This window comes from Thamnophis sirtalis, unplaced genomic scaffold, assembly GCF_051295495.1.
Source record: "Thamnophis sirtalis isolate CommonGarterSnake01/CBP01778 unplaced genomic scaffold, rThaSir2_p1.2 scaffold_9, whole genome shotgun sequence".
Classification (NCBI taxonomy): domain Eukaryota; kingdom Metazoa; phylum Chordata; class Lepidosauria; order Squamata; family Natricidae; genus Thamnophis; species Thamnophis sirtalis.
Window position 1 is genome coordinate 29132479 of NW_028261389.1, and position 26524 is coordinate 29159002.

At 39.2% G+C, this 26524-nt stretch overlaps 2 protein-coding genes across 5 annotated transcripts; one reads left to right on the forward strand and one right to left on the reverse strand.

Moving 5' to 3' along the window:
• Window positions 1-18168, reverse strand: LOC106544382 (arf-GAP with dual PH domain-containing protein 1). 4 transcript variants are annotated; one of them, XM_087723168.1, is made up of 12 exons: window positions 17639-18168; window positions 16688-16876; window positions 15062-15192; window positions 13084-13175; window positions 12900-12982; window positions 9147-9259; window positions 8266-8412; window positions 7327-7410; window positions 7016-7078; window positions 5668-5739; window positions 2930-3161; window positions 1-329 (listed from the first exon to the last, which is right to left on the reverse strand). In XM_087723168.1, the coding sequence occupies exons 2-12, from the start codon at window positions 16776-16778 to the stop codon at window positions 301-303; spliced, it is 1137 nt and encodes a 378-aa protein (XP_087579294.1). In that variant the 5' UTR covers window positions 16779-16876; window positions 17639-18168; the 3' UTR covers window positions 1-300. The 4 variants fall into 4 exon arrangements, with proteins under 4 accessions (XP_087579294.1, XP_087579293.1, XP_087579295.1 ...); XM_087723167.1 differs by lacking the exon at window positions 17639-18168 and having other exon boundaries at window positions 16688-17061; XM_087723169.1 differs by lacking the exons at window positions 15062-15192; window positions 17639-18168 and adding an exon at window positions 16123-16380 and having other exon boundaries at window positions 16688-16764.
• On the forward strand, window positions 16800-26524 carry NOL12 (nucleolar protein 12). The gene is made up of 7 exons (XM_087723171.1): window positions 16800-16857; window positions 18659-18857; window positions 20980-21085; window positions 21781-21829; window positions 22829-22965; window positions 24508-24593; window positions 25996-26524. The coding sequence occupies exons 1-7, from the start codon at window positions 16830-16832 to the stop codon at window positions 26165-26167; spliced, it is 777 nt and encodes a 258-aa protein (XP_087579297.1). The 5' UTR covers window positions 16800-16829; the 3' UTR covers window positions 26168-26524.

Below are 26524 nucleotides of genomic sequence, written 5' to 3' on the forward strand. Positions count from 1 at the left end.
CAAAACAAACCATTCAATTCATTGTAGGGCATTGCAGTAGCATCCATCAGCTACTTTACCTCAGTCTTTGTGCTGCTTATTTCTATACCAAGTGTAATTCAGAGTCAAAATGATTTTGAGGGCCAGTTGTCCAGCAGTATTTTGGCAGAGGGCTGTCTAAATGGATTTTATTTCTTTCAACACTTCTTCCAGCTCTGAACGAATGCATGGGCTGCTTTGACTCCAGAAAGTCTTTTCCTTTGTGGTATCCGAAAACTATAGACCCAGAAACTAGCAGCGACTCACTCTTCCTCAGAGATGTTAATGTTTGATCCTGAAATTAGCTTCAACTGTTAAAAAGAAAGAAAAGAAAATATGTTATATTATATTATAATATTATAAGAGCCGAGGTGGCACAGTGGTTAGAGTGCAATACTGCAGGCCACTTCAGCTGACTGCTATCTGCAGTTCAGCAGTTCTAATCTCACCGGCTCAAGGTTGACTCAGCCTTCCAAGGTGGGTGAAATGAGGACCTAGACTGTGGGGGTGATATGCTGACTCTGTAAACCGCTTAGAGTGGGCTGAAAGCCCTATGAAGCGGTATATAACTGCTATTGCTATTGCTATAAATCTACTATGGCAAACATGAATAGACCTAACAAAAGGGGGGATAATTCTGCAATTCTATATTTACACTTATTTTATTGCTGAGCATATTTTCTTTTAAAATTACTGCTCTAGTCCTATTGATTGAAGAGACAAGCTAGAAGGGTTGTGGGCAGTCCCTGGTGGCAGCAAGAGATAACATCTGCATTTTACTACCCAACAAACTTCCATACACCTTGGCATACAGTCATGCTGGTCACATGACCAGAGAAGCTTCTTGAGACAATGCTTCCTCCCTTGGCTAAGAAATGAAGATGAACACCACCCTGTAAAGTTGGACAAAACTGGACAAGGGAAACCTTTACCTTTACCTTAGAGATCCTATTGCCTAATGAAAGCATAATCATTTAAGCCAGGAGTGTCAACCTTGATTTCATTGAGGGCCACATCAGGGTTGTGCTTGACCTCCGGGGCTGGGGTGGGTGTGGGCAACTTGATGTCATTTGTGTTGGGGGTGCCTGTGGTGGCCCGAGCACTCTGGCAGCAAAAATGGGCTCCCAAGCTCCGTTTTTGGCTGCAACAGACTCCTCCAACCCTCTGCCAGTGAAAATGGAGCGGGCGGGGCACACATTCCCCTCCCAAGCTCTGTTTTCCCTTGTAGAGGCACCGTGGCCCAGTCCTTCGCTGTTTTCAGGATGGCCCCATGGGCCAGATCTAACCACCCCATGGGCTGGATCCAGCCTGTGGCCCTTGAGTTTGTCACCCATGATTTAAGCAATATAAGTAGTGTGACATGCATGCATTAAATGGTGGGGAAAATCCTGGATATGGATCAGAACATCTTTTGTTCAACTCTTATATCTGCCCAATCTACCTAAATGACCTTCCTGTTCTTATGGGTCAGGGCAGAGTTTATCAACCTCAGCAACTATTTAAGATGCATGAACTCACAACATTCTGCAAACAACACACCGGCTAGGAAATTCTGGGAATTGAAATCCATATATCTTAAAGTTGCTGAGGTTGAGAAACATTGGGTGGGTAGGTGTATTGAAGTGTTCAGAACACAAGGACAATCTTGCAATATTAAAATAGCTTCCATAGGGGACAGAACCAGTTACAAAACATTAGTTTGACAAAATACTAGCTGCTTCTCCCTACTGCCATTGCTTACCTTGGTCCTTTTTCTGGGTACATTGGCATACTCTAATAATAACCCACTGAGCTGTAGTCTCCCATTAAGCTTACAGGTCCATTTGAGCCCTAAAATATTATTAGAGGTTGCCACTTTACCATAGAGCCAGTTTGGTGTGTTAGATAGGGCATCAAGCTAAAAACTGGGAGACTGTGAGTTCTAGTTCCCTCTTAAGCAAAAAGCTCCCTGGGTGACCTTGGGCCAGACTCTCTCAGTCCTAGGAAAAAGGCAATGGAAAAACCACTTCCCAAATCTTGTCAATAAAACTACATAGATTTGTCAAGGCAGTCAACAGAAATCAATGATGCATTATGCATTGTATTTAGAACCTAGAGATGATCTGAGCTTAACTGCTTTACTAAGGCCCAAGGTAATATAAAGCATAAACATTGTTGCGAGGAATACTGATTAAGATTGTAAGATTTATATATTGTCCTACCCAAAGGGGAGAATGTTAGGAATATAATCTTAACGGTTGGGTTGGCAATATATAAATCTTGTAACAATGTTGTACCTGTTTCTTTAAAGCATACTGTAAAATGTGATTGGTTGCTCTTTTCCTCAATCGGTCATAAGAGGGAGCCAGAATGACTGTTGGCTCTCTCTGTTTTGTTAGATGCTGGGCTGATCTGATCTGAGTGCCGCGAGCTATTGTAAGTTTTGCAACTGTTAGCAAATGTTGAATTCTGAACTAATTATATGATACTGGACTACGTTATTTGGATTATCCCTTAACTGAAAGACGTTGATGACTGACTGTCTTATCCGTGTATGACTTGGTCTGTTTGATGGACTCTAATACCTCTATTTCACAAAAGTAAAAGCCTATTTAAACTGCAGTATCTCTGTATGCTGGTTTGTGTATTCTCCAACACAACTCTCACAACGCTTCGCTGAATGTACTCGCTCTACCAACGGGAAGTTTATCTAACACAACCTTAACTAAAAGGCATGTGGAGACACACACATGGACAAAGATACATAGTTTTCAATCTAGCTTGCCACTCCTTCCTTCTTAATTCATTTTTTTTAATTTACCAAGTCAGGAGGGGAGGAACGGCAAGAAAAAAATCAGCAACCATCCTAGGGGGAGCCTTGTCTTCAATCTCTCATGGCTGAATAGAATGAAAATATCCTCTTGGAACTCACTTGCATACTCCTGGGGCGTCATGGGCTGCTCCATCACGTGGCTGAAGACAGCGTTCCATTCCTCCTGCTCTTTCTCCGTCTCACAGGTGAAGATGTACTTGCGGTCAGGAGTTACAATAATGATGCCATGTTTCCAGGTGAACCGACCCTGCATGGCATGTGGCAATCCTTTTATGACATTATATCCTTGTTCCCCATTGCCCAGGAAAACCTCACCTTTAGCAAAAGCATCCTGCATGGGATAAGGAAAAAAAACAAACATATCTGCCTTCAAGTCATTTTGGGATTCTAGACTATAGTTATAACTTATAACAGAATACTGTCCATTCAATTCAATTCAATCCTTTATTGTCAGAGTACAACATGTGTACAATGAGATTGGCTGAGCCTCCCTTTGTGCACCCTCCACCCAAACACAATATAACTCATTTGTTGTTGTTGAATACTAGCGCGGGAAATACAAGCGCGGGAATAGAACTCCCTTTCTGATTGGTTCCCGGGCGGAGCCGGTTCAATCCTCGCCCTGATAGGTCGAGCTACTCGACGCCCCATTGGCTCCTCGTTCAAACCCGGGGGTATAAATGTTTGGCGCGAACCACGCCACGTTGAATCGAAGTTACTCTGTTCACAATAAAGGTTGCTGTTTGCATACCCGCTTGTCGCGTCCTTCCCTTCGCCCCAAGATGCAAAAGTTGTTAGTTGCAAAGTCGTGTCCGATCCATCGCAATCTCATGGACAACATTCTTCCAGGCCTTCCTGTCCTTTACTATCCTCTGGAGTCCATTTAAGCTCACGCCTACTGCTTCGGTGACTCCATCTAGCCACCTCATTCTCTGTCGTCCCCTTCTTCTTTTGCCCTCAATCTTTCCCAGCATTAGGCTCTTCTCCATTGACTCTTTCCTTCTCATTAGGCGGCCAAAGTATTTGAGTTTCATCTTCAGGATCTGGCATTCTAAAGAATAGTCAGGGTTGATCTCCTCTAGGACTGACTGGTTTGATCGCCTTGCAGTCCAAGGGTCTTACAGGGGTCTTCTCCAGCACCAGAGTTCAAAGGCCTCAATTCTTTGGCACCCAGCTTTTCTTATGGCCAACTTTCACAGCCATACGTTGCAACTGGAAAAACTATAGCCTTAACTATATGCTTGTTTGTTGACAGGGTGATCTCTCTGCTTTTTAGTATGCTGTCTAAATTTGCCATACATAGTGAAAGACAAAAAATCCCTAGCCCAGTGAATCCTACAAGTACTCTGGTTGTTCTCCTGGAACACCACTGAGAAGGGAGAAATGTGCCAATACTTTAGCTACAACACTCTAACCTCAGGAAGAGAAGCAGCAGCTGGAAGAACTGAAACAATAATAGAACCATTTCTTCATACATTTTTGTAATTAAAAGGACTCACAGCCCTTCAAGCATTCCTGGAGAGGTCAATTAAACACAAACAAGAAACTTTTGATGAATTACTTCCATGTTAAGGCCATTATATTATTGTCAATATATTAATGTAAAGCTAAACTATACACCAAAAAAATAGATTATAGATTTTTTAAACAATTTTGAATTCTCAAGCTTGGGGTGTAGCTAGGCCATAATATATCATTTTAGCAGTGAACAGTTATACTTTTATATAAAGCTATCTAATGCAATCATTCAAGTACATATGTTTCTAATATGTTATAACTATCATCTTTTTTCAAACCTACTTTATTTTAAAATGTGTTCCTTTTTCTTTGACAACATGCATTTTTATTTTTATGTTTTGTTTTCCTTCATTACTTTAAAGACAATAAAATAATGCATTTTTAAAAAAATGTTTTGGATGTATCTGAAAAGAAATTATACTCTGGATCTAAAATCCTGGACTGAAGTTTTTTTTTCATTTTTAGCCTTTGAAATGGCTCTGGTGAGCTAATGAAAAGATTGACCAATATGATTCCTTTGGCGAGAAGTTTAAATTGTTATTTAAAAACAGTGTCACTTTTGCATCTCACTGTAACAGTCATACTGTTGGTTTTTTTTTAAAAAAAATGTTCTTTGGTGCCCAAAATGAAGCAAACAAAATGTTAAAAAGTTATGATAACTATGTAGTTATTTACCAAACACATCTAAATTATATTAAAGTAACCAAAATACCTTTACAATCCCCAAGATATGTCACAACTTTTGAGCACCCTTAATATTGTTTACAAGGGGATGCAGTGGCTCAGTGGCTAAGACACTGAACTTGTCGATCAGAAAGGTTGGCAGTTCAGCGGTTCGAATCCCTAGCGCCGCATAACGGAGTGAGCTGTCTTTGCTTGTCCCAGCTTCTGCCAACCTAGCAGTTCGAAAGCATGTAAAAATGCAAGTAGAAAAATAGGAACCACCTTTGTTGGGAAGGCAACAGTGTTCCATACACCTTCGGTGTTTAGTCAGAGAGATGCAATTCAAACACATCTTGAAGGCACTGAAGTGGGAAAGGCTGTTCCAACTTTATAAATTGAGGAGATAATTCTTCTCTCTTGATATAGAGTACACAAACCAATAAAAGGAGAAACAGTCTGGTCTGCTTTTAACAGTGGTTTGATATGCAAAAAAAATAAGTGGAAAAATATGAAATTTAACATAGGTGCAGGATTGAGTTCAAAAAGTAATAAACGTAATTTTATTTCAAGCAACCATTTTTTTCTGCTGGACTAATATATATTTAAATACCTGAGTAAATCAGGAAGATGAAAAGCAAAATCAATAACTTGCTTACCAAGGGATCTTTGAAGTACATCAGCCTTCGGTGATCTAGACTGAACCAGCGTTTCTTGAAACATTCCTTCTGCTGTGAAAACCAACCACAGACATTTATAAGAGGAGAGAGCCCTCACCTGGCCATTCTTTGGAAGCAGCATTAGAAACAACCTCAGTTCCTAACCTGTGCTAGAGTCAATTTCTAGAGTGGATATCTTGGGTTTACTTGTTACCTTTGTTGCTCGTTTTTTTTTTTTTATATTTGCCAATCAATCTTTCCAAGGACATTACAATAAAGGTTTCACATATAATACTAAATCAGAATGGACTTTGTGACTTAAAATAACCATGGTGTATGGCTTAAGTGTGAATTATGGAAGTTGAATTTAATCAATAAATTGAATTCATTTTCAGTCCTGGCGCAGCCATTTTTAGAGCCTGGGTCTTGTAATACTTTTGAATTTTGATGTTGCAGAAGATCCCAGCGAATATTTTCAATACTTCTTGGCTGGCTGGTTAAACAAACAAATGATTTATTGAACAAAGCAACTCAAGAGTTCTTGTGGAAGAAAAGGTGAGGCTCAAATTATCCTACTTTGGACACCTATACAAAGATGTAATGCTCTGCAGAAGGCTCATATGCTGAGAAAAGTGGAATGAAAAAGAAGAGGATGACCAGCAGCAAAATAGATAGACACAGGTACAGTAGCAATAAATGCACCATTGGAAGAGCTGAAGGTCCAGGTTGGGGGTGGGATCATGATGGAAAAAATCTACTTATATAGTTATTAAGAGTTGACAACAACTGAATGGCATGAAATTATAATCCTGCTCAAAGATAATGTGTGGCTTTTCATTTCAAAAACATTGCACTTTCTTGAATGAAAAAAAAAGTCAATTTTATAAAAATCTGGAATTGTACATCACTGAGCACTCCTGTCTTTCATGCTCCCTTTCTTTTCATATATCAACAGACTTTCAGCCAGTAATAGGCACAGAGAAATAAGCCACATTTACATGCCATTCAAAAGAAACAAGAAAAAGAAAAGAAGGAAACAACAAGACCACATCCTCTTCAGCAACCAATACTCAGATAAGCAGGGATTAACAATATACTAATCGAGGAACTACCAAGGGAAAACTATACACACCCCAACATTGGCAGGGCAAGCTACTGTAAATAAGCAGGGAGCAAATATTATACTCACTAGGACTGATGATGTTATCTAGTTGAGTGTCTGCAAGCAAATAACCAAGATCATTTCACATTTTAATCCTGAGCTACAGATATTCTCTTCTATTGGAGCTTCTTTTGGGTAAATGGTAACAAAAACAACAAAGTAATAAATAGCAATAAGTAGCTGTACCTTGGGTCCAGTTTTTTCCATATAACCTTCTCTTAGGAAATTCCTTGTTAATCGGGTTTTCAGCTGCAGCAAAAAAAATTATGAGGATTATCTGTGAAAATGCCTTAGCTACTTTAAACAATTAAAGATTTGCATGAATTGTTATTTTACCCAGCTATTCATGCTGGACAGAGAAGAAAACATGCATGAGTCCAGAGACATATGACTATCCCATTTCATGGAAAATAATTAGATTGGTTATGTCATAAGGAAATCATGTCATCTGTAATATAATTTAGTTAATACGCTATCCAGTTTTGCAAGATTCTAACCTCCTGATCACTAGCTCCAGGAAAGGCAACTTTAAGGTGGTGGAATTTTACAGCACGGATTGTATTGAACCAGTCCACAATTTCCTAGGAAGAGAAAAAGCACAATAAATAATAAAATATGACTGACAACTTGATCTTAAGTTGATTTACTCAGAAACAATTCTCAGTTTACTTCTATGGAATTTATTTGATTGGTATAAAGAACTTCCAGAAGTTCCCAAAGGTGCTTTTTTTCAAGAGGCAACTGGACTTTCTGATTTTTCTTTGAAAACGTTTTGCTTCTCATCCAAGAAGTTTCTTCAACTCTGACTGGATACTCCCACCATCCAGTCAGAGCTGAAGAAGCTTCTTGGATGAGAAGCAAAACATCTTCAAAGAAAAACAAGAAAGTCCAGTTGCCTCTTGAAAAAAACACCTTTGGGAGAACCAGGACCTGGATGATTGAGACTCTCCATAGGGAATTCCAGAGGGAATTTATAGAATACACCAGAATACAGATTTGTTGTAATACATATGGGCCAAACTGTACTTCCTTTTTCTTAAATTAATTATGGGCACAAAGAAAAGGCTTTGAAGGAAGAATTAAAAGAGAGAGAAAAACACTCTTTAGATATGTTAGGTATAGAACTCTGCCAAAATTTTAACCATGCTCTGGAGAAGCTTGCGGAAGATTCATCTAAAGAGAATTTCTTTATTAGGCGTCCAACTAGGCATATATTTACTGGCAATAAAAAAGGTCATGACGAATGGAGAGTTCTTGCATTGCAAGTAGGTCTTTTCTAGGGAAGAGTTGAAGACAGGAAAAAAAACAAGAAGTAGGAATGATCTGGCCCCCAATGAGGGTCTTAAATGTACCATTTTAAGATCGCAGCAACATTTCAGACTGTTTCCATAATTTCCTATAGCTGTACAGTAAACATATACACCAGATCCTCATACCTTCCCATCTTCGTGATAAACAAAGATGTTGCGAGTCTTGTTATGTTTAAGATAAGTGATCTGCAAGCCATTGGAATGCCTCATCTTTTCTGTCTGGAACATGGCGTTGACAGTGTCGATTTTAACTTCTACTTTGGGTTCTTTTGCCTGAGAAGAAAGTGGCTTTGCTATTATTTGTACACTATTAATGGATAGACATAGGGCGTTACAAAGTTTCACCTCTGCCCTTACCCATTTTTTTTTAAAAAAAGGAAAGATCTTTTTGTCCCCAGTGCATTTAAAAAAAAATCTAGTTCTTGCAGGAAGCTGAGTTGACAGTAAGAAAGAAAAGGAATCAGGGGTGTGATTCAGCCATGTCGGACCAATTCAGGCGAACCGAATGTTAATTTTAATCTGGTTCGCTGAACTGGTAGTTACAAGGACCGGCTGATCCCGCCCACCTCACCCCGCCACTCCCAGGAGTCTCCACACGGCCCGTTCATCATGCTAGGTAAGTGCAGGGCCCGCACGGAAGCTCTGGGAGAGCAAAAAACTGGCCTACCAGAAGTATATCCGGATGTCTGGAAATGGGCCTATTTCCGGCCTCTGGGGGGCCTCCAGAGCCTGGGGGAGCCTGTTTTTCACCCTCCCAGAGGCTCAAGGAAAGCCTCCGGTGTCTGGGGAGGATGAACCCCCCCCCCGCCATGGTGCAGGAAGTCAACTAGGCCACACCCCCAAGGCCACATCCACCCAGCAACTGGGCAGAGAACCAGTTGCTAAATTTTTTCAATCCCACCCCTGAAAGGAACTGTAGAGACATCCAGAGAATCAAATGATTTTCTGACCCTAAATAAGGCTCTACTCTGCGTACAAGAATCCCTTAAAAGCTGGTTGTTACGCACATCCTCTTTGACGAAATATTTCAGGCATCTCTCTTTCTCAGACAGAAGAAATCTGCGTGGCTGATATAGCTCATTATCCCGGCCTCGTTTCCACAGGATCCCTTCCTTCAGGCCTAGGAGACAAAATGCAAGCTGCGGTGTTGGCTGTGCTAAATCTTTTTAATTCTGATATATTAAGTCACAATGGCTGGGTCAAACAAGTAACTTATGGTTATAATTAAGCTCGGAATTACACTCCTAAATTCTCCCCATCCTTAAGCGAGGCTTCACATGACCAATCCAATTTTACAACTTTTTTGACTACTTGTTAAGTAAAACAGCTTTTGTGAAGCAAGACCATTATACTCAATGGATGCTTTTTGCCAGCAACCAGCATTAAAAAAAAAAGTGTACTGCAATCATGTGACTGCAGGACCCTGCAAAGAGCTATAAATTCAGACTAGTTGCTAAGTGCCCAAAATGTGATCACATGACCAAGGAACAAACTTTTGAAGTTCCAAACATTGGAACTTCAAATCCAGGTCGTAAATACCTTTTCTGGGGTCCACTGCAGCTGCTAAACAACTGGTCATTAAGTGCGAACTACCTGTATATGAAATCATCAATATCAGATTAAATCCTAAAGCCTAGGTTATAAACTACAACTGGCTTCTGACAATATGCTTAACCACATTCAAAGGAACCCATTAAGACTAATTTTGTTGCTGCAAATGTTATTGTCTGTATATACATTGGCAGAAGGGTGATATCAAGTCAGAATCACCCAAGTGGCCTAAACTTTTCCCCTGCTTGGTACTTCCATTTTGAGTTATAATAGTAATAGCAATAACACTTAGATTTATATACTGCTTCACAGTGCTATACAGCCCTCTCTAAGCGGTTTACAGAGTCAGCATATTGACCTCAACAATCTGGGCCCTCATTTTATCGACCTTGGAAGGATGGAAAGCTGAGTCAACCGGGTGAGATTCGATCTGCTGGCAGCCGGTGATCAGCAGAAGTAGCCTGCAGTATTGCATTCTAACCACTGTGCCACTGCAGCTCTATATATTCCTATAACTTCTCATAGTCCTAGAACTTCCAATTACAGGCTCATAGGAGCTATAACTAGGCCTAACGTATTTTGTTGGAATTCATTCCGGGTGTTTGCGTGCAGGGCAGCTTCTGCTGTCTGAAACACACATACACAGGGATGCAAAAACATCGCACCAGAAACATCTTTCTGGCCTAACGGTCATAACTCACTATGCAGCCTCATGTAACAAGAACTATGTGAGCCAGCTACTCCCACACATGCCCTTTCTCCCCCCTATGCTGTGCTGTAACTTTCTATTCCCTCTCTCCCCCTCCCAATGCCATGCAGCTTGTAACCTTCTGTTCCCCCTTTGCCCACCCTTTGCCATGATGTGATTTTCTATTGGTTTATTTGTAGAATACTGTGAACTTTTCATTAGTTTACTTGTACCATGTGTGATTATATATGCCTTTTGATACGCTCCTTTTTGATGACGCTGTAACTAACTTTTTCTAATAAAAGAGCCCTTCGATGATCATTCGAGGCTTTTGCTCATCCCGAGGAATTTCGTCTGGTGTTTTCCTTTTGATTAGGCAAGGACACATGAGCAGCCCACCAGTGTGGCGACAACGCCGCAGTATTTCAGCTACAAAAATTCAAGCGACCAGTATCTCATTCTGCCCATTTAATTTTTGGTAGTCCAGATACGGTAATTCTAAATTGTTGTGTACCTACAACTCTTTCTCATCATGTTACTACATCTATTGAATCAACTTCAACAAGGCCAAATCCTCTATTTCTCCACTCTAAACTCTAGTCTATTTTGGAAGAGATCCTCTTTCCTTCCTATTCCTTAGTTGTAGTTATTTAGGAGCCTGTACAAGTGGTAATTCTTGAGATGGAGCATCCTTTTGTTCAAAAGAAGATACATATCTTTTTTTGCTTCTTTGAAGTCAGAAGAGAAACCCAAGATGTCCTCAAGCTAAATGACTGGCAACAGTTCCCTAGGGTAGCTTCTGATGAAGGGTTTTTCCACCCCGTTTTGTGAAAGCACAAGGTTCCTGCTGCAGAAACATCTCCAGGTGTCCTTCTTTCCCATACCTTTTTGCTGGATAGCTGCCCCTTGATCTTCCCTTGGAAAGGGAGAATTGAGATGAAGTGGGACCTATAAGCAATTTGTCCAGATGGCCATTTAACTCTGGCAGAACCATTGGCTTATATTTTTCATCGGGCAGGACTTTTATTATCTTATTCCGTGCTAGCAATTCAACTGGGGACATTTCACAGTAAAGTATGCGGAAAATCTGTTTATTTTTTTTCTATTTCTAAATTTGTTCTGCCTGTCTCCCCATGAGAAAGTCTTCAAACCCTCTGATGTATAATTTCACATCTTCTAACATGCACAGACCACAGCTACTGAGCTAGAATTTTTCCTGTTACATTTTTGCAGGCTGTCGCACTATGACATTTCCTATGTTGGAGAACAGTGAAGTGTTTTTTACTGGTAGCACTGATGATACCATTTTATGAACAATTGATGGGCATGTTAAAAGGAAGAGGTTTCTGAAGAGTGAACTGTATGCCTGATGGTAGCATTGGTTAAGCATTGGGAATATAAGGAGCTGTCTCTACCATGGAAGGTAACTTGGCCTTCTGGATCATTTTGGTTAAATAAGAAACTTAATGACATTCTGCAATTGTGGCGTTTGTTGTGGATATGGTTTAATGTGTTATTCAAACCCAGACCCAAACCCTGATTAACTAATGCTTGAGCTGATATTAATTCCTCCGGAAAGCAATGTGGGGACAGCTTTAACCACACTTGTACCACCATCTCTGGGACTCTGCAATTGCCTTCTCCCTTCTGCAGTTGTGTGAAACTCTTCTTCTGAAAACAAAGGAGCTTTTACTGTGGCACTAAACCAAACTGGCTGCTATGTGCTTTCTGTGGTTTTTGCTTGCAAACAGTAACAAAACCACGGTATTATATCTACAGTGGCAATCAGTCTTAGCACTGAACCTTCTGGCCTAGTATTTTAGACATAGATGGCCGGCCATTTCCAAAGCTTCATTTTCATCAGTCTACAAGAAGATGCCAGGAATGGAAACTGGCAACTTCTCAAACCACATATTTTGCCACCAAACTCTAATCTTTCTCTTGAATTTACAATCTCTCATCCTGCCGATCCTTGCTACCCGGGCTATATTATAAGCTCACATAGCAGCATCCTGTCTTCTCCGACAGGTCCTACAGTCAGTTTTGAAAGTTAGTCCTAATGGTGCATTTCACACATAAATTGAAGTCGTAATTTATTTGCTTGCTTTGAGCATAGCATTTTATGTGAAACTGACAGCATCCATTATCTCGTCTTCATTGTGATCCAGAGCAGTATGGCTTATCCAGCAAACCAATGTAAAAATATATATATCGTACTTTAGCATTATATATGAACAACACTAATATATTTCAGGAGTCTATATAAAAGCAAAATCGACAACTCAGGCTTATTTTCCATTTGGGCAGAGGTACGGTATATATTCAGGTTTCTATCAGTATAAAATTAAAATATCTGGGTCCAATTATTTTTAAGCAGCTCTCACTGGGCTTTGCCTCAGGGCTTCCAACATACTGTTGGAAAGATTATTTCCCAAGTTTTAATTTGCTTAAGACAAAAGGCATAGACATTTGCATAAATAAAAGTTAAATAAAGCTAGAAAATCCACCATAGAATTGTTACCATTGGAATAAAGAACTTCTTTCTTTGGCTCCAGGAATTCCTTCCGTTCATACTTGGCTCGTATCCACTGCTCTCTCAGGACTCTGTGAGACATCACCGTAAGTGATAAAGCAGGTAAGAGAAGCCATGAATGCCTACCACCCAATCTACTATACCTTCTCTAGTCAAGAGTTATAGCACTTACTGACAGTCGTTGTAAGATGGGCGATAATAATAAGCAGGTACATGAGCCTCATACGTTGCTTTGGCTAGTGCATTCCCGTGCTGGGCCAGAAACTGTAAAGCAAGGAAAGGCAATTGCTCTCAATCATCTCCCTTTGCACAGAAATGATCTTCATTAGTAGCACTTCTACATCTCAGTTACCAAAGCTCCAAAAATCCTCAATCCTCATATTCTGTAGAAAACTTTCTCCCTGCCAATTAGCGCCTGTAAAGGAATGCAGAGCTGACCTTCTGGAAGGAAGAAGCAAGCCAGTAAAGGATGGCTTGCAGAAATGATTGCACAGTCTTAAAAAAGAATAGTTTAGCCTAGTGGTTAAGGCATCAGGCTAGAGACTACGATTCTGCGAATTCTAATCCTGCCTTGGTGACCTTGGGACAGTCACTCTGTCTCAGCTCTAGGAAGGAGGCAATGACAAAACACTTGCCAAGAAAACTGCAGGGACACTTCCAAGCTGTTGCCAGGAATCAAGAAGGCACCAAAAAAAAAAAAAAAGGAAAGGAAAAAAAACAACCTCAAAGTAACTGTGTCTTAATTTTTTTTTAGGAAAAGGTGGGACAGAGAGAAACCTGGACAGGCTTTCAAGATACTGTTATTCTACCTTATTACAATAAAATAGACTCCTAAAATCTTTGCTGCGCCTGCTTTTTGACCTTTCCTATATCAAAGGCCTAACAGCATCTGAGATTCAGAGGGTTTTTTTCTTGAATCTTTTTCTGAGTTCTTATACCACAACACCCTTTTGCTTAGTATGGTGCTCAAAGACATGAGTAGTCTGTAGCAGTATGATTACATGTGACCCTCAATAGTCTTTCAAATTAGTCAGTTAAGTTTCTGTAAACAGCCCCAAATTGTCAGTCTGTCCAGATTACTGACTATCTCTTTCCACGAACTATAGGAAACTAAAATCAGCCAGCAAAGCAATATCCCTGATCTTGTAGGAATAGTATGTTTCTAGCATATAGCCCAGAGGTGGGTTCCTACCAGTTTACACCTATTCCAGAGAACCGGTTCGTCAAATCTACCGAACCAGTTAGAAGAGGTTCTACCGGTGGACCCGGAAAGCAGGCCACACCTACAGAAGAGGTTCCAAATTTTTTTGAAACCCACCACTGGTGGGTGTGTAATGTCCCGCAGTTATCTATGCATTAATAATGATCTAGTAATATTTCCTTATACATTTTAGGGGCCTTTCCTTACATAATTGGTGTTTTCTTTCATACTTTTGGATTTCTAATTACTGTTTCCATTAGTTGGCAATTGCTAAAACCAATCCCACGTGAAAAAGTATTCAAAGCCTTCTTGATTTTAATTGTCAATTTATTTATTCCTGCACATTGTAATATTTATTCATTTACATATCTGTTTTTCCACTGTTATGCAAACACAATTCCAGCAGCTGCTAACATGTGTAAAATTAAATATATATTATACTCCCTTTCAAATAGCCAACAAAATATTTCTGGTTTTAATTCCATATCTTGCTTTACGATTGCTTCTAACCACTAACTTCTGAATAGCTACTTGGACCGACCTAAGTACTAATTCATAATTTCATATCTGGTCACATGGGCGGCAAGCCACTCCCATCCGGTCACACGGACAGCAAGCCACTCCCATCCAGTCACATGGGTGGCAAGTCACTCCCACAAAGGAGGCCACACCCACAATTTTTGAAACCCACCACTGATACAGCCACATCTGAGAAATATCTGAATTTGTGGATAAAAGGACTTCAGCTGCTGCAGTTAAAGCTGAACTGAAAATTTATAGAGTTTGTTCTTTGTCTAAAATCAGGGTATATAATTCCTTCCCTGCTGCTGCAACTTATGACATAATTTAATTTTCCCTCTCTTGCCATCTGCTTCTTTCAATGAGAGAAAAGACGGTGCCATGACCAAAACTAATAGCAGGCCAAGAAACTTCTCAGGATAGTACTCACCTGTATCTGGCTTTCCTCCCAGCAACTCTTCTTTATTGATTTAACTTCACTTATGTTAGGGATCTTGTAGTGTATTTCTGAGCACTCACAACAGATGAAAGTACCCAAAGTACAGGAGACCCAGCAAGGATCTGAACAGAATCAAACAATATCAGTGGCTATGGACTGATTGTTGTGACGTTCAGCCCAATAAATTGTAGGGAGCCTACGTTCCTTAAGGTCCAAATACCCATCAGTTAATTATCACTGCTGTTCGTTGTTCATATGTCACTGTGACTTGCAACACCTTTCTTCAACCTAATGTCTCGCGGTTATTTATCAGCCCAGAACTGACATGGTGCCTTTTTCAGAGTCCTGCTTGGAGGTGTATAGGCCCCACAATACTGTGATATCATAAAAGGAATAGGGCAGAATTTTTAAAACTCCTTTTCTGTTCTATTTTGGGGTACTTTTAAGGGTGAGATTGTGCCATCCAAAATAAAAATATAAATCCTCTAAACCACCCACCCACCCTTAGGAGGCGAGCCTCTGCAAATATTTTTAATATAAATCAAAATCCCAGATCAACCTCCTAGCACTTTGCAGGAACTCCCATAAGGGCCTGGCAAAAATATGGTGATATCAGAGAATTGGGAAAAGGCTTTAACTCCATGTCCTATCAAAGGCATGATGGGTTACATTTCTGTCCTTTCTGATCTAGATTACCCAAGCTGTAAACAATGCAAATGGGATTAAAAAGCGGTGCGCTGCTGTTTCTGTTTATATTGAAGGTCAAAAAATACCTTATGCAAAAGATTTTATTACATAATATCCCATTGTTTTATTATGTGGCCTGCATCAGTTCCAAGTCAAAGGTCCACCCAGCCCTGCAGCCCAAGTGGTTTGTTAAACCTCAAATGTACATGCCATCTGCAGGATGCAGCCCCCAACAAATCAATGCTTAAGGTTTTTTTAATTACATCAATTTCCTGTATTTGGGGGGGGGGGATTTTTTTCCCAGTAAATCAATCTTTTTCTCCAATACCTCAAAAAACTGGATACCTTCACATATTTGTCTCTACCTGAATGGTAGTCCTTCTCTTAAATAAAAGTCCAGTGAGTTCATGCTTTCCTGGTCCTTCCATAATTCTCCATACAGTAGTGCTACAATTCTTCATTTCTATCTTCCAAGGAATTCACTCTTATTCTTTGGTGGTGGAAGCAATCTTTCCTCCTAACTACTCCCAGATGCTGAACTTCAAATCCCACCACCCATCGGAAGCATGGTCAATCATGACGGCCATGTTCAGCAACATCGGGATTGCCATAGATTCTTATCACTGAATGGAAAGTCACAGAAACAACAGCAAGCACATTCCAGTGTTAGATGGCTACTGCAATCTGCAGAGTTATAGAATGCTTAATCCTTAGTAGAACAAAATATTTAACGTACAATATATAGCATACACAGTATTCCATGATATATTTAAGAAATTGTATAATATTAACTATCTCTTCCTTGCCCTAAATGCCAGGCATAATTTCGCCATCTGAATTTCTTTCTAAGTTACTGCAATTGCTGTTTTCAAGAGCTATCTTTGCTAGTTATTCATTTCTCCTACTACCACCATTTTCCCCTTTATTTACCCGGCTGCCCGCAATCTGCACACATGGCATTTTCTTTTCTCTTCGAAACTTCCTGGAGGAGGTTTTTATTCCTTTCATCTTCTGCAGCCATTTTTCTCAGTTGCTTTTTAACTCTCCGGGGACTTTTTCCCCTCTCCTCCACATGTATAGGAGACTGGACTTATGTAGAGGTAGCTTTTCCTTTCTTTTCTTTTTTGCAAGGGAAGAGTGACAGGAAAACAACAGTCAGTGTTCCTGCAGAGCAAAACCTGAAGGATAGACTGATTTTGTAATCCAAAGCAAGTTCAGGCTGAAGGGTGTTAGATAGGCTCAAGTGACAGGCACACGCTGTAGTTCAGAAGACCAACCCTGTGGGTGTAAACTTAAAGGGAAGTACAGCTATTAACCACAGAACCGGATTTTCCATCTCAGAAGGGGCTAAAGGACAAGCTCATACGTTTAAGCACTTTGCAAACTGCTCTGTGATTAACAATAGGGGTGTAACTTCCCCGCTTGTTTGATAAGTTCAAAGTATTTATAATCAGTCACCAATTGGCATGAATCGCATTTGGAGATTTTTTTAAAATTAGAGGTTGGATTTAGCTGGAAACAAATTGTGGTTCAGAAGGTAAATCGGACTATCCATTACATCCCAAGATTGTAGAATGCAACGATCAATAGTATCCGGCAAATTAATTTAGAAAAGGATCCTTTTTATAGCTTTAGCTATTCATTTAATTGTATTATAATTCTGATAGACTCTGGGCAATGTACAAATCAAGACAAAATTTATGAAAACAGGTACATAAAACCATAGAATTTGGACTAAAGTGATTTCAAAGTGATACAAATAATTTAAAAACAAACCACCTTAGCCCCCTCACCCAGCAATACTGCATTAAACTCAAGCCTGAGATCAAAACCAGGTTTTCAAGATTTTATTAAATTCTACAGAGAGGGGTCCATCTTTACCTTTGCGAGGAAGCTGTTCTAGAGTGTATGGGTTGTGACAGAGGAGGCATGCTTTCTCAGTTCCACAGGATGACAATCTTTAACAAAGGGTACTGCAACACACCCAGTCTGTCAGAAGAAACCAGGTTGGCAGAAACAATTGGAGATAAATGGTCCAGATCTCCAGGCCTCTGAATATACTATACATGGCTTTATAGGTAATAACCAGAACACTGAATTGTATTTAGAACCCAACTGGTAACCAATGCAGCTTGCAAAGGAGAGATGATATTATATAGGATGCCAACAGGAACAATTGCTGCTGACTCTGTAAACTGCTTAACGTCTAAATATTGCTAGATCCCAATCTACCTGCTGCCTTCCCCCAGGGAGCCTGTTTACTGCTTATTTATGCAGTTACTCTGTTATTCTTTTCCATAAGAAAAGTACAAGATCAGTATTGTGGCTTGTACCAGTGAGTGAACTTTAGAGAGCAGTTTCACACGCAAATACTGAAGAAGATATAAAATGAAAGATGCAGGAAACCATTTAAAAGTGCAAGCTACCCATATGTTCCACAGAAACTGAAACTTAAAACTTCAGATGACAGAGACTGAGTTATAGATGCCCTCCATCCCCATCCCCTCCCCCTCATCCTAACCCAATTTGCTCCATCATGATTTATTAAAAGAAATGGAAGCACACGTTTAAATCATAGGTTGCAAACCACACCGGGCTCATACAAAACTAAACCACAATCATAGTATGATTTGGCGTATATTTGAAGCTACCCATGTCAACACAGCTATATCCCTATCCATATGATCATATTGCTCATTTTTTGGCTAACTAGAAGCATGCGGAAGAATTGGAGAAACAGATTTGTCTTCGGGAGGCAGCCGCATTTAGGTTCCTGGCCCCCAAAATATTTCGAGTGTGGATACTGCCGGGCAGTCTCAAAAGTTGTATAACGATTGCATGGCTTTAAAAAAAAGACCTTGGTAATATATATAACAAGTATAAAAAAATGATTCATTAAAGTGAGAGCAGAGGCGGAGCTTCCTGCAAAGACTCACGGAGGAGGCGACGGCAGGACGGAAGAGGCGGCGCGCTGGTTTGTTCTTCTGCCGGCAGAATCGGAAGAAGTCATCGGCGGCATGGGCCGCAAGAAGAAGAAAGAGCGGCGCGATGGGACTGCGGTGCTCCGGAAAGTCGTCTCTTTCGATGAGAAGAGTCGACGGTGAGTGCGGGAGAGGAGGAAGGAGCAGGGCGAATAGGCCTACCGCTGCCTAGCCTTTGGCTGGGCGATGTGCACTGCAGATCCCTCCCGCGGAAGCCCCCTGCGTGGAAAGGATTTACCGGGAGGCTCTTTGCATAGCGAGAGAAGAGTTAACGCCGAGCAGAATGCTTGCTCCCAAGATTCAGACACGTGTTGTTTTAGGTTTAGTGTATAATGTTTTTCAAACTTAGTCACATTAAGATGAGTGGACTTCAACTCCCAGAGTTCCCACCCAGTGGCCAAGTGTGAAAAAACGCTGCTTTATCTTAGTAGATTTTAGTATACACGTGCAACAGCATGTATAAATTCACAAGTAGTTCTCGACTTGCGATTACAATTGAGCCCAACATTTCTGTTGTTAAGAGAGACATTTGTTAAGTGAATTTTGCACCATTTTACAACTTCTTGCCACAGCTGTGATGTGAATCACTGCAATTGATAAGTTGGTAACATGGTTGTTAAATGAATCAGGCTTCCCCATTGATTTTGCTTGTCAAAAGGTTGCAAAAGGTGATTAGAGGACCTTGGGAAACAGAAATGGACATAAGTATGAACCAGTTGCCAAACATCTGAATTCTGATCACATGATCATGGGGAAGATCATGTGATAAGTATGAAAAATGGTCAAATGTCACTTTTTTCAATGCTGTTATAACTTTGAACAGTCACTAAATAAATGGTTGTAAGTCAAGGACTACCTGTATTTATAAAAAAGGCAACTTGTTAGAATTTCTGAATTCTGTTCAAAATAGATTTTCCCCAACTTCCTACATTCCAGACGTTTTGAATTACAGAATCTGTTCAATAGCTGGTTAATGCTGGCTGAGGGTGATGGGAGTCACTCTCCTCTTCATCTGGGAAATATCAACTAAATGAAGGGTGTCATAGTTTAGAAACAATCCACAAAATACTTAACCAGCTCTTCAAAGAGTGAGATCCAATTTTTTCTCTTGAGGTTGATATTCACAGTTACTTCCTTACTCCCTTGGTCTTTGCCTCCTCCTCCTTCTTGCTTATGGACGTATCTGAGCTATAGATATCCAGATATGGTTCAGATAGTTATCTGGGTTAATGTTTTCTTTGTGCTGCCAAGTAGAACATACATGGATTTTTTCCAGCTTAATAGGCAAATAGAGAAGTGAAATATGGAGCAAGAAAGTCTGCTTATCGTTCTGTCTCTATTGTGTAGACAAGCTAACATAAAATGGCAAGTAATGGGCAACAGTTACATTTCCAAAAAAGCTAGCCCACTTATGGGAACAGAATCACACAAGGCTACCTGGACATTCAGAATTATAAAAAGTTCTCAGTTAACAACTGCCAGATTTAATTATTGCTTCGCTATATAAGTGCTGAAAAAAGTAGTTTTATGACTGGTCCTCACACAACTGTCCTAGCATCCCACAGTCATGGGATGACCATTTGTGAACTTCACAGCTGGTTTCAATCAATCAGAATACAGCTGGAAGGGACTTTGGGGGTCTTCTAGTCCAACCCCCTGCTCAAGCAGGAGACCCTATGCCATTTCAGACAAGCAACGGTTCAGGCTCTTCTTAAAAACTAAACACTTGCTTCCAACAAGCAGAATCAATGAAGAAGCTAGCAGGGTCAGTCATATGATGTCATGCTTGGATGATTCACTTTATGCCTGCAGTGGAAGTGACATAAATCTGGCATAGTCTTGTGATAACAGGTAGTCATATCCCTTAGCAAAGGAGTTGCGGGTCCTAATTGCAATTGTTAAGGGCTACCTGTATTACTCCCTGAGAGGCTTAAAAAAATCTTAGCTTCCATACTTTATGGTTATCCAATCTGTTCTGCCATTTTTCTTCCTGTACAAATGAATTGGATTCTTAAGGAATGTATTGCAGGAGCCAGTCTAATCTGCATCATGACTACATCGTGGGATATCTACATGGGAATGTTTAATATGGGGAAATCGTTTTATGCTTTTGAATGTAGATAAACATTTTGTATGTATTTGCCTTCTGATCATGCAGGATAACTTATTTGTAGAATATCGATTCCATAGGCAGAAGGGTAATCCTAACATATTGCTGCCTACTATGCTTATTTTTTCCAGGGACTTCTTGACAGGGTTTCACAAACGTAAGGTTGAGAGGAGGAAAGCCGCTTTGGAGGAAATAAAGCGCAAACTGAAGCAGGAAGAAAAGAAGATGAAAGAAGAGGTATGATTTTATGTGAGATCTGTCAGGGAAATAGAAGGCTGCAACAGCTACAAAAGTAAGGCAGAACTGTTTCCTTCCAAAAAGGAATTTTTTCAAACCTTTTGGATAGCTGCCATCATTTTTGCCTTTTATTATTGATACTCCAAAAATGTAAATTACATTTGCTTGCTATTTTAGCAAGCTTGCCCTCACCATTTTGACTCCACTCTAAATAGGTTATACCAGAGTATTACCTAATTAAACTGACCTTACTTTTGATTAAACAACAGAGATATACACTATATTGCCAAAAGTGTTTGCTCACAACTGAGTCTGATTATGTGGATGGGTGAGCGAATACTTTTGGCAATATAGTGTATGTGCTTGGAAATAAAATGGAGTACCTCCAAGTATGGTTCATATTTTGAGGCAAAGATTTTGTGGGGAAAAAGAGAGCTTTTCTTAGGGCACCATGGTTTAAATTGTCTTATTTTAAGGGATAAGATTCCAGATCTCATAGGCTTTGATAGTGTAATATTTTAGAGTAAATTGATTTTGGAAAGTTGATATAGAAATACCACACAGTACCACAATTCTAGCAAATACTATACTACCACAGTATATAATAGGAAGAAATAGTGCATGACTTCTCATTGGCAGAATTTTAACTAGATCTGAAAACTCTTGGAATCTCTATTTGTTTGCTTCTCTTGTAGAGACATAAAGAGTACATGAAGATGTTGAAGGAGAGAGAAGAAGCCTTAGGTAAGTGTTGTAGTTGAACATGTAAGCTAGCCTGGAATCCCAAAATGTATAAGATGACAACTTAGAGAACAGAAGGCTGATCAATACAACTTCTCTAAAATAAGGTTAAATGAATATGAAACATGTTTCAAACCATATCTTCATTTGATCTCTGTTAATGAATTAGTTTTTCTAATCTATAATCTTTATCACACTTTAACTAAGTGTTGTTTTTTATATTACTCAGTATGACTATGTTTAGGCCACTGCTATTAATTACAAACAGTTGGAAGGAGACAGAGATTTAGTGCTGATTTTTTGTTGGCACTGCATAAGCCAACGTAAGTCTTTAGAAAAATGTTATTGTATTGACTTTCTGCTGACCCAGGACTGAAAAGATGATGTTTTATGGATTTATTTATAGATAAGCAATGTGATTATGAGATGTAGAAATGATTGTAAGTGGTGAAGAATCACTAAATTTGTTTAAATTTGTAGTGCAGATTGGAAGGCTTTTTTATTATTCCTACTTTTCTCTTTTTTCCTTTTTCCTTACATTATTAACTCTTTCTCTTCTCTTTATGTATATTTGTAGTAGATTTTATTGTTATAATAACTTTGTAGAAAGTATATTAAAAAATGAAAGAATATTTTCATGGGTAAATGATGCAAATGAAAAGGTAAAGAAGGTTGTCAGGATATGGCTAAAGAGAAGTTGAGTTCTTTTTTTTCTTTTTTTTGATAGCTTGAAGAAGCTTGCCCATCATTGGCGGAATTGTGTAGTAAATAATGATTATTATGTGCCAAATACAGATAACAAGAGAACCTGCTTTGAGGATTATCATCTCTTAAAATATCCCAATTTAAAGTTTGGAGGTGGAGACATCAATTGTCATTAAACCCACATATATAAAGGAATAATAGAATGTAATGGTAACAGGGCTGAAAAGTCTAAACTTAAAGAATTCCTTCCCTAAGGTGTTCATTTAAATTATAACTCTACTTATTTTATCTTCTCAGAGGAAGCTGATGAGTTGGAACATTTAGTGACATCTCAAACAGAATCAGTGAGCTATGATCACCCAAACCATACGGTCACTGTTACTACCATCAGTGACCTGGATCTTTCTGGTGCTCGTGTGCTGGGGCTAACTGAGGTAATATATCTGTCTTTTATTCACTTGTTTATTCACTTGTTAATTTAACAAAAAAAACATTTATATGTAATTTTTATATGGCTGCCCAACTTACAAATGCAACTCTGGCTGGCTAACATAAGTGTAAGTGAACAACAATTATAGGACCACACCATGCAATATAAAATGGCACAAAAACATCTCAACATCCTAAACCTTTTTTTTTTCTTCAAACGGCTCATCCAACATCTTACTTTGTGTGTGAGTATATCAGGTTTTTAAAGTCATGCAGAAATCCAGGGCTGTCCAGACCTCAGGACATGCTGTTCCGAAGCGTAGGAATGTGTGCCTCTATAATTCTTCCTCATACAACCTTTAAGTAGTATTATTTCTTTGAAGGGACTCAAAGCACACCCTTTCTGTTGGATTTTGTGGAATGGGCAGCTATCATAATAGCTAGTTTATTAATTAACCCAGCCATGTGCCATAAAGGGCTTTATCAGTGAAATCCAGGATTTTGAATTGCAGTCAGAAGTTGATAAGCAAGCGCTACTTGCAAAGCAGTGATTATGTTGTAACCATGATCATGGTACATCTATAAATATCAAAGCTCCTACGTTTTGGACCAGTTGTAATTTCTGAATCACCAATGGCAGAGCCATATACTCTGTACAACACTAGTCCATTTGGGAGGTGCCCTGGGTCCAGGAGGACTCTCAAATTGTGCAGCAATTCTGCCTTGGGAGTGCTATCCCATTACCTCACCCAAAGATGTGTTGGGAAATAACTTGATTTTACGTTTCTAGTCCAGACCATCATCAGGAATCAATATTGATTGGGAGGCACAAAAATAAAATATGAAAAAGAGGCTTGGAAGAAGAGCCCAAGACTGGTCAGCATCCCTCAGTGAGGAGTATGGCTCAGTGGGTATTAATCTGTGATCTCTACAGCCATAGTTTGACACTTTAATCACTATGCAAGAGCCATGGTGGTACAGTGGTTAGAATGCAGTATTTCAGGCTAATTCTGCTGACTGCCAGCAGTTCTCACCCGCTCAAGCTTGAGTCTTCTTTCCATCCTTCCAAGGTCAATAAAATGAGGACCCAGATTGTTGGGGCAATATGCTGTGTAAACCGCTTAGAGAGGGCTGTAAAGTACTATGAAGCGGTATATAAGTCTAAGTGCTATTGCTATACTACACATTTCTCACATACATATATTTGTGCATCCAAATATGCAAGATCCTAGTACTATGTTTGAATATGTCTTTTGACCTGTTATTCACAAAGTTTATAGAAGGGAATAGCTTTCCAGACTCCAACTAGAAGCCAAATTCTGAACCGTAATTTATGGATTATAGTTCACCACTGTGTTAAATGATTGATGCCATGTTTTGGCTCTACACGTTTGGTCTTGGTGTTGATTGCTACTATTCTTTAATCTAAAGTGTTAACATTTAATCTGAAATTTTAATATTTTGCTTAGAAAATCAAATCATGTTTCTAGTTGCATGTCTAGATTTTATTGTGGTGTTCTTTATTAACTCACATGCCTTCTTTTTAGAATGAAAATATTGACCCAGAAGGAGAAGACACTGTGAATACATCTACATTGCCTAAGAAAGCAAGAGATCCTTTTCTGTCTGAGAGGTATTACAATTGTGTGCCTTACTTTTAATTACCAAACCATTCAGAATGTCCAAACTTGGGAACTTTAAGACTTGTGGACTTCAGCCGACTGGGGAATTCTGGGAGTTGAAGTCCACAAGTCTTAAAAGTTCCCAAGTTTAGACATCCCTGGCTTAGAGATTATTCTAACATTGAGGGAGAACAAACTCAGTTGAATTTAAAGAGTTTTTGTTCTGAGTAGACACATGGGATGTGCTGTCAAGTTATGTTATAAAGAAAAAGTAGAGGTACGTATGATACGGTCAGGTGGAGGAGGGCATAGAGGATTATGTGAAAGTGTTATTAAAGATATTACTAGCTGAATTAGGAAGAATTGTGACTGAAGAGTCTTCTCACTGCTGGTTCTTATAGCATACTTTCTTTAGAAAATATACAAATATTCTTATACCTACCCCTTTGTCTATGTAAATATATTTCTCCCACTAGGCAAATGAGCTAGTTTTTTTAGTCCTTTTAAATATATTGGGATTTTCTTTTTACAGTTCTTGTTCTCCCTCTAGTTCTAAATGTATTGCTGCAGAGTTTATTTACTCAATATGGATTGATTTGTTATTTCTTAATAGTGTTGTTTTGTTTAATTTTTATAATCTGCCCAGAGAATTTCAGATGTATCGTTTTTTTTAATGCATGTAAAAATAAAATAGAAGAGAAGAGGATTGGCAATTCTATAAATAACAGAACATTCAAGTCAGAATTAGTCCAAGGAGACTATTTTTTTTCTTATCTGCTTACTGTCTCTAGAGCTCAGAATTGTCTTTAAATATTTAAAGATCCTAAAACTGGATGTATGTATATAGCTCTGAGCTGTGTTTATAATCATGATTTCTTGAATAAACCACTATAATGCTGTTGAATAAACCAGTATAATACCCTTGACTAATGAACTTTTCATTTCAGTTCAAAGACACAAGGGATTCGGAAAAAAAATATAATTGCACATATGACCATCTCCAAGGTCATATAATCACAATTCAGAAGCATGGCAATTGATTCATATTTATGACCAGTTGCAACATCCTGTGGCACATTAATCACGATTTGCAATTTTTTGTGCTAATTTCCAGCAAAAAACACCCACTGGGAAAGCTGGATTTGCTTAACAACTGCGGTGATTTTTTTAACAACTGCTTAAAAATTGTTGTAAAATCAGGTCCAATTTGACTTACGACCTCAACAACTTAATGACAAAAATTCCAGTTCCAATTGTGGTTGTAAGTTAAGGACTACTGGTTGTTTGAAAATCACAGCAGCTATGTTTACAAAGAACATACTGCAGGTGAGGGTGAATAAACCTGAGAATTAAAAGCTAGCTTTTATTTTTTGAAACTGAGAAACAACCATTATTTTCTTCTCTTATCCACAGAATTTCTTCCCTCACGGCTTCTCTGCATTCCCGTACTCAGAAAAAGAGGAAAAGAAAACAGATCAACCACAAACAAGGGACAAAGAACGGAGGCCAAAACACAAGAACAGGACGAACGAGCAAGTCCCAGCGCCGGAAAATGACGGGCAGGAGGAGGCATGTCCAAGACTGAATGGCTGACACATGGACTATTAAACTCTACTACTTGGCTTGGCGGAAGATCAGTGTTATTTGAACACAGTCAACACTTGGTTGGGAGCTAAGAAATGTTGAGCTTATACAAGTTAAGGAAACCTAATCTTGATTTGTGTAGGTCTCCTGCTGGGAAAGATCTTTCTCATTCAACTTCCCCTTATTTGGGTGGACAAAGGCCCTTTTCCCCAGAGACAGATTAGATCCCTGATTAATATCATGTTTCCCACGACTGGTGGAGACCACATTTATAATTGCATTCAAGTTCTGATCTCCATGCAATAATATTTCATGTATTGGATTCAGAAAAAGAAACAAGTATAAAAGAGTAACTATG

What these genes read in the sequence shown, in the direction of transcription:
- LOC106544382 (XM_087723168.1), bottom strand. Translation starts at nt 16,778, where the DNA reads ATGGCTGCAGAAGATGAAAGGAATAAAAACCTCCTCCAGGAAGTTTCG. An exon ending in CCATCTTACAACGACTGTCA is followed by an intron (nt 12,983 to 13,083) that starts GTAAGTGCTATA and finishes GATGTCTCACAG; the next exon opens with AGTCCTGAGAGAGCAGTGGA. An exon ending in TGGAAAAAACTGGACCCAAG is followed by an intron (nt 5,740 to 7,015) that starts GTACAGCTACTT and finishes TGGTTTTCACAG; the next exon opens with CAGAAGGAATGTTTCAAGAA.
- NOL12 (XM_087723171.1), top strand. Translation starts at nt 16,830, where the DNA reads ATGTATAGGAGACTGGACTTATGTAGAG. An exon ending in GAGACTGGACTTATGTAGAG is followed by an intron (nt 16,858 to 18,658) that starts GTAGCTTTTCCT and finishes GATTCATTAAAG; the next exon opens with TGAGAGCAGAGGCGGAGCTT. An exon ending in TTCGATGAGAAGAGTCGACG is followed by an intron (nt 18,858 to 20,979) that starts GTGAGTGCGGGA and finishes TATTTTTTCCAG; the next exon opens with GGACTTCTTGACAGGGTTTC.